The sequence below is a fragment of the Mesoplodon mirus genome (assembly GCF_964341445.2).
Source record: "Mesoplodon mirus genome assembly, chromosome: 3".
NCBI classification, from domain to species: Eukaryota; Metazoa; Chordata; class Mammalia; order Artiodactyla; family Ziphiidae; genus Mesoplodon; species Mesoplodon mirus.
Window position 1 is genome coordinate 118,642,599 of NC_138978.1, and position 8,540 is coordinate 118,651,138.

The 8,540-nt window shown below is 39.2% G+C and overlaps 1 protein-coding gene across 1 annotated transcript in view; it reads right to left on the reverse strand.

Moving 5' to 3' along the window:
* Window positions 1-841, reverse strand: part of NUP210L (nucleoporin 210 like) — a gene marked incomplete at its 3' end in the record, with an annotated part of 76,263 nt that extends 75,422 nt beyond the window's left edge. The window contains exon 1 of the mRNA XM_082613176.1: window positions 752-841. Within this exon, the coding sequence (XP_082469302.1) occupies window positions 752-776 (25 nt within the window). The 5' untranslated portion in view covers window positions 777-841. The remainder of the gene's footprint in view (window positions 1-751) is intronic.
* Window positions 842-8,540: the final 7,699 nt, after the last annotated feature.

Sequence of the window (8,540 nt, forward strand, 5' to 3'; positions counted from 1 at the left end):
ACTATCATTAATGAATTAAAACACAAATACCAGGAAGACCCCTACACAAACAATGTAAGTACTGTTGTCGTATAAGCCTTCTAAAAGTGAAAAGGACTCAAGCTGATTAAATTCTGGTTGACAAAATTATGGCACTCTTTCTGTTCCTTTCAACATAAAGGCCACCTTATAGTCTACCTCAGGGTTGACAGGTATCTCTAAATCCTGATCCTTTCAATAAAAATTTTTATATAAACTAGAGTTCAATATTTCTAATACATTAATTTTTCAGATTTAAAAAATCACTCTTTACTAGTTTACAAAGAAAGAAGCAATGCATTTAAATGTTCTTTTTTTTACATATTACATTAATATAGTATATTAAAAGCATGTAAAATCAGTCTCAAGAAAGAGAAACTTAAAATTATAAAACTTTTTCACAGGTTTACATTTAATTTTCCTGGCCTATAGAAAGCAGACTGATCAAAACAGAGCTAAAAATAAATTCCAAAAAATATTCTTAATTGTTGATCTAGGAACCATTAAAACTCAGTGGCAGGATCTGGATTTTAATTAGGAAATTTTAATGAAAGTATGTAGCTAATGCATCAAACCATACTCAGAATTATTAATTCCTCATGCACATGAACTTCATATGAGAAAATAAATATTATTTCCAATCTACTTTTATCTCTCAAATTGCTATTTCCAAATGCTAAACACAAAGGTGTTTATTCTATTTAATTTTGTTGAATCCTTTGACATTCTTTACCTTCAGCATCCAATGCCCTCACCATCAGTTCCAGTGGTGAATCATCTACATAGAGTTCCCGGGTTCGAGATATAATTTCAATGCTGTCTATCACATCAACCTTAACATCGCAGCGCAGTTCACGGTCAGTCACTACAATGAACCCCAAAACTGAGAATTTAGTTCAACAGGTCATGAATCTTTTAAATGTCTCATACATTCAGGAGCTTATTCTAAATACTAAGAAAAAGAAAGGCTGTAACAGTTCCTTTCAACCTGTGGAAGAAAACAGCATAGCAACAAAATATAAAAGCATCTGTTTACAAAAAGAGACACTAGACTAGTGATTCCCAAACACTGATCTATAATGGTGTTTTCATTCATCCATGGAAAAATGAGAAAAATAAGAATTTTAAAACAGTAATAAAATTAAATATATTCACTTCAAAGGAATATACTTTATCCTTACATTCTATATTACTTTTTAAAAAATTCATTCATTCATTCATTCATTCATTTTTAGCTGTGTTGGGTCTTTGCTGCTGCCTGCGGGCTTTTTCTAGTTGTGGTGAGCCGGGGCTACTCTTCGCTGCTGTGCGCGGGCTTCTCATCACGGTGGCTTCTCTTGTTGCCGAGCACGGGCTCCAGGCACGCAGACTTCAGTAGTTGTGGCACGTGGGCTCAGTAGTTGTGGCACACGGGCTTAGCTGCTCCATGGCATGTGGGATCTTCCCGGACCAGGGTTCCAACCCGTGTCCCCTGCATTGGCAGGAGGATTCTTAACCACTGCACCACCAGGGAAGGCCCTGTATATTACTTTTGAAGTGTTAAAAAAATTTTTTTAATGAAATTATGGTAAGAGTAGATTTTAAAAATATATTTATTTAGGAAAGTAAGAGGGTGGCAACCATATGTCAGTCCTGCCTGCCAATAAATTTTTCTCTCTCACTTTCTTTCTTTTTTTTTTTTTTTTCCTGGACCGTGAGATTAAAAAGCCTGAGAATCAGGGGCTTCCCTGGTGGCGCAGTGGTTAAGAATCCACCTGCCAATGCAGGGGACACGGGTTGGAGCCCTGGTCCAGGAAGATCCCACATGCCGCGGAGCAACTAAGCCCGTGCGCCACAACTACTGAGCCTGCGCTCTAGAGCCTGAGCGCCACAACTACTGAAGCCTGCGTGCCTAGAAGAGCCCATGCTCCACAACAAGAGAAGCCACTGCAATGAGAAGTCCCTGCTCGTCGCAACTAGAGAAAGCCTGCGCACAGCAATGAAGACCCAACACAACCAAAAAAAAAAAAAAAAAAAAAAAGTGAGGAAGGGGACTTCCCTTGTGGTCCAGTGGTTAAGAATCTGCCTTCCAAAGCAGAACACACGGGTTCGATCCCTGGTCTGGGAAGTATGATCCCACGCGCGGCGGGGCAACTATGGCTGTGTGCAGCAACTACTGAGCCTGCGCGCTCTACAGCCCGCACGCGCCACAACTAGAGAGAAGCCTGTGCGCCGTCACAAAGATCCAACACAGCCAAAATAAATGAATAAAATAAAGATGTTAAAACAAAAGATAAGTGAGGAAGGAATGAGGGAAAGAGAAAATCATCATTAGAACTCTACAGTAATAACTGCTACAGTCAAGATTTATAGACAAATGCAAAAACTAGTGGATGAAACTTTAAAGAGAAACAGGGTATATCAAAGTATCTCCCCCAAATATTTATTAGTTACTGTGGTGGTATTTAATGTATGTCCACAAATTCTTTGACACACCTCCCTCCAGGAGGTCAAGATTAATTTCTCTGCCTTTGAATGAACTGAACTTAGTGATCATTTTTAATGAACAGCATATGGAAAGAGAAAAATGGTAACTTTACAGTGGATAAACCTGATAGGCATTACCTTAACCAAGTGATCAAGGTTAAAATCACTAGTGATAAGTCATGCTGATATCATGTACCCCCTGATATAATGCAATAAGAAGGCCTCTTCACTTCTGAGGTTTTCCTTCTAAAAATCTATAACAAAAAAAGTGTCAAGGTCCTGAAAGACAAAGAAAGGCTGAGAAACTGTCACAGATCAGAGGAGACTAAGGTAAGATAACAATTTAGTTTAGTAATGTGGTATCTTGGAGTGAATCCTAGAGCAGAAAAAGGACATTAGTGGAACATTAGGGGAGACTGGGTGAAGGGTATATGGGAAATCTTTGTACTATCTTTGCATCTCTTCTGTAAATCTAAAATTATTTTAAAATAAAATGTTTAAAAAATTAAATTAATCTTCTACTTGATTAACATTTAACTGAAGGGACTTCCCTGGTGGCTCAGTGGTTAAGAATCCGCCTGCTAATGCAAGGGACACGGGTTCGAGCCCTGGTCTGGGAAGATCCCACATGCTGAGGAGCAACAAAGCCCGTGCGCCACAACTACTGAGCCTGTGCTCTAGAGCCTGTGAGCTACAACTACTGAAGCCTGTGTGCCTAGACCCCGTGCTCTGCAACAAGAGAAGCCACTGCAATGAGAAGTCCACGCACTGCAACGAAGAGTGGCCCCCTCTCACCACAACTAGAGAAAGCCCGTGTGCAGCGACGAAGACCCCATACAGCCAAAAATAAATAAATAAATAAATCACTGAATTAAAAAAAAAAAAATTTAACTGAAGAGCAGAACCTGAAATTAAAAGAATTGAAGACCAAGGTATGAGACCTATGGACAAGAACCAAGAGAAGTTGAAATCTCACAGAATCTGCTAGTAGAATATACCATTAAGGAAGTCTTCCACGGATGGCAAAGGAAGGAAAGAAGGGTGAGCTTAAATAATATACACTAGATAATCAGGCATTGGATACTATAGCATCAATTACATGCAAAATTAAATTCTTATCTTCTGTGGAGAAATGTGAAGTAGCTGTGACCTTACATAAATAATACAAAAAACCTTGTATACATAATGCCTATCCATCTGACTACTTCAGTAGCAGAAAGCTTTTCAATATAGGGTCATTGACCATAAAGAAAAAAAAATTACCTTGTATGACATAAGTAAATTTAGAGTGATTAGGAGAAATATCAAACATTTAACTTACCTGCTTTTAAAGATAAAAAGAAACAAATAACTTTATTAAGTAATATAATGAATATTCTTATTTACATGTCCATATTACTTCAGGTTCATACAGTAATGAGGTAATAAAGAAAAATTTATGAGGCAGAGAAGAGGAGAGGTGATCCAGGAAGAAGGAAGGAGAAAAAAATAAGAGAATGAAGACAAGACTGAGAGAACCAAAGGGATGCAGTGCCAGAGGCAAAACAGAGGGAGCAGAAATAACAAATATTTCTGCCCTGATTCTCATATTTATCCTAGCTTCCAAATCAACTCCTCTTGATTTTATGATTACAACCCACTGCAGCAAATAATAAGTATTTACTTAACGTTAACCACATGCTGAGCACAGTGCAAAACGTACTGATCACCCCATTCTACTCTCTCCACCGAAATCATCCAGTTGTCCAAACCCTTTCTTCATCCTCCATGTGAGCTTTTTTACCTAAAATTATACCCTCATCTCCAAACTCCTCTACCTGTCCTGTACCTAAGGTTGAAAATCTAGATATCCCACTACAAAGAGACATATTCATATATTCATAGACTACCTCTGGAAGGATACAGAAAAGTGGTTGTCTCTTGGAGAAATGAGATTAGAGATTTACTTTTAACTATATAAACTTACATATATTTTTTTTATAACCTTTTATATTCTTTAAAGATTTTAGCAAAGGGAGGTAACACCTAGTCAAAACAAAACAAACAAAAAATCAAAAGAAATCTGGCACTCTTACCAAATAGAATATGCCCACCTTGTCTCTCACCTCTATCCATTTTCTCTGTCATAACCACTAATTTTCTTTACTACACTATCACCAAAAACATCATAAACAAAATCCTAAGCACCTAAACACCAATGGAGTGCTTAAATCTTTTAACCCTTATAGAAGCCTTATAGTTAGTAGGCAATTCAATAAATATTTGTCAAACAAATGAACAGTTTCTCTTAAAGCATGCTATTCCCTTTCAAAATGTCCCTTCCCCCACCTCCCGTTTCACCGTACCAGTCAGTTCCCATTCAGATGAGAATGAACCTGGTAGGACACCAAGACTGCCATTCATTACTGGGAGTCTCCATCACCTATTTACACAATTGTATTAATAGCAAAATTGGGAAAGTTGATTTGAAAGATATTTAACTTTGGAATACTTACAAGTCAGATGAAACAAAGCTGAGAGCCAGATTTGACATTTTCCCTAGCAGTTATGTGAATGAATCTTTCAATATCAGAATGAATTCATGTAGTTAAGAGTAATTACATTAAAAATAGCATATGTGACCAAAGCAATGCTTTTTTTCTGACCTTGATATCCTTCTCTATCTATTGTAGCTGCCCTGCATGATATGGTCCTCAAAGACTCTCATCTTTGAGATCTCATATTTCATTGATTCTAAGACACTCATTTTTTTTACATTTTAACACCTCTGAAATTGGGATTTTATAACTGATGACATCTTAGAATTGTCAGCCAGGCAGCAGTCATGACATAGTTGTCATTGACTGCATATGTGAGAACTTTAAAAGGGCCAACATCAAACTTGCAGAATGGCTATTAGTAGTTGGAAGAAAACATGGTGAACAATGGTGGAGCACTCTTTTTCCTTTGGAACCAAATGGTTAAAGAGACAGGGTGGGAAAGGTGGTGACTCAGATGTGCTAGGAACCTTTTCAAAGCTGGAGACAAAAACAGACCAGCTCTATATAATTGCAAAGCTAACTTATGAGCCCAATACTAATACCTTTTAGGTGGTTTTGGTTTTAATTGATTCTTTTAAGAAATGCTACGTCACTAACAGTCTCGATGGCACAAAAGACGATGTTGTGGGGATAAACACAGACACTGATGAGTCCCAGTCAAAAAATGATTCAGATGAGGCAAAATGTTAAATTTGTCTTAGGAATATTTTACCCAGTTAATTTTATTTATATTTTCCTTTTTATCAGGCATGAGAGTGATACATAATAAAAATAACCATCTAAGTCAAAGAATTCTTCAGTAGGTATAAAGTAAAAATTCTAAGTGAAGAAAAGCATAGTTTAGTTGGCAATGTTGTTCTTTCTTAGTGGTGCATTAAAAATAGCTTTACAGGGGGCTTCCCTGGTGGCGCAGTGGTTGAGAGTCCGCCTGCCGACGCAGGGGACACGGGTTCGTGCCCCGGTCTGGGAAGATCCCACATGCCGCGGAGCGGCTGGGCCCGTGAGCCATGGCCGCTGAGCCTGCGCGTCCGGAGCCTGTGCTCCACAACGGGAGAGGCCACAACAGTGAGAGGCCCGCATACCGCAAAAAAAAAAAAAAAAAAAAAAAAAAAGCTTTACAATAGATGGCATCTTCAATAATAAGAAATATGGTATACCAAACGTCTTGAATTTCTCTTTAAGAATATAGTATAGATATATAACTTATCAAAATATTTAAAAGCCATACATTGGGACTTCCCTGGTGGCGAGGTGGGTGAGAATCCGCCTGCCAATGCAGGGGACATGGGTTCGATCCCTGGTCCAGGAAGATGCCACATGCCGCAGAGCAGCTAAGCCCGTGCGCCACAACTACTGAGCCCCCGTGCTGAAATTACTGAAGACCGTGAGCCTAGAGCCTGTGTTCCACAACAAGCGAAGCCACCACAGTGAGAAGCCTGCCCACCACAACAAAGAGTAGCCCCTGCTCGACGCAACTAGAGAAAGCTCACACACAGCAATGAAGACCCGATGCAGCCAAAGATAAATAAATGAAAAAAATAAGTAAATAAAAATAAAAGCCATACAGATATTTCTGGCCTATCAATATGACAATATCAAGTGCCAGAAACTCAGGGATACAAAGAGCCTTGTTCTGATTTTGGATACAAATAGTATTTCTCTTTTTTTAATTTTATTTTATTTATTTATTTATTTATTTATTTTTTGGCTGCATTGGGTCTTCGTTGTGGCGCGCGGGCTTTCTTTAGTTGTGGCGAGCAGGAGCTACTCTTCATCGTGGTGCGCAGTCTTCTCATTGTGGTGGCTTCTCTTGTTGCGGAGCACAGGCTCTAGGTGTGCAGGCTTCAGTAGTTGTGGCACAGTTTCAGTAGTCGTGGCTCACGGGCTCTAGAGCGCAGGCTCGGTAGTTGTGGCCCACAGGCTTAGTTGCTCCGCGGCATGTTTGGATCTTCCCGGAGCAGGGCTCGAACCCATGTCCCCGGCATTGGCAGGCGGATTCCCAACCACTGTGCCACCAGGGAAGTCCCACAAATAGCATTTCTTAATGCTGCTCTGGTCTAAAATAGACTAGTGCAGTGCTTCCCAAACTTTAGTCTGTATGAGAATCACCTGGAGAGCTTGTTAAAAATACAGATCCCTGGGTTCACTCCAGAGATTCTGATACAGCAGATCTAAGGTGGGGCCTGAGAATTTACATTTCTAACAAGCTCCCAGGTGATGCTGATGATGCAGATGCTAGATTCATAGATGACACTTTGAGAAGTACTAGTTTTTATACTGCCTTTTGCCTCACTCAAGACCAACCTCAGACCTTAACACCCAAGCTAGTTCTGATAAATAGTTCCTTCCTTTCACCATTGATTCAAACAACCAGAGTTTCCACTCTGTATCGGGCACCATGCCAGGGGCTGGATGTACTAAAAAAAAAAAAAAAAAAAAAAAAAAAATCACAGAATAGGATGCCACAATTGCAGGAACCCTTTTTTTCTACCTCATCATTTGAAGCCAACACCGTCTCTGTTAACCATCTATAAAAGATATCAGATTATTCTACTCTTGATGAACTGTTACATAGTGTGTTTTCTCTCAGCATACCTATCTCTCGAGCAAGAATAATACTGCTGAGGCGTATTGGTTGGGTAGATTCAGCAATGAGCACAGCTTTTTGGGAACATAAGGTGCCATTTTCATATAAAGGCTCAACAGTTACTGCATCATGATGGGTGGAATGCCTGCCAGAATAAAATACATAAGAGTATGAAATAAGAATGTGGGTTAAAATTAACTTTTGGTATAACATAGACTCCTATAGTTTTTCCATGTTACATACTACCAGGTGTATTTAAATGATTCTTTAAAGTAGAAACATTGCTTAGGGATACAAGATTTAAGTGGGAGAGGCTGATCAGAACATTTTCCAGTGATCCCTTGTGCCAAGTTACATTCCTCCCTCAATATTTAAAATAAGATTTTTACTTTCTTCCCTCAGTATATAAAAATAGGATTGATGTTGTTTTTCCAAAAATGAGAGACCTGGCTTCTCACACTCTGAGGAATGGATTTCCTCCGATCCTAGAAACTGGGCTGCTGCTTTCTAAGGTGGAAATGTTACCCAAATTATGAGGTGTGAGTCCAACTCAAAATACAATTTAAAAAATCATTAATATTTTTAGATGGATGGAAGGAATGGCTTTCAATGCTAGAGTCATGCCTTCCATCATCCTCAGTCAGGAAATAAATCACAGTGCACCATCATATAAGCCTGATTCCCTTGTACTTCCTCATAAAATGCGAGGTGAACTTCTTACACTCTGGACAAACCTTAGTGCTTCTCTTAAGTGATGGTAAAGGGAAATCTACTCCAATTAGGATGAGCCCTCTGATACTTTGGAACCCACTTCCGTTAGGTTCCCTCACACCTTAGGGAACCACACCACCTATGTTTGGGTCCTCTCACACCAGAAAATCATGTCTTTCCACCACCAGTCAGAAAGTTATCCCCCCAGAGTTGATTAC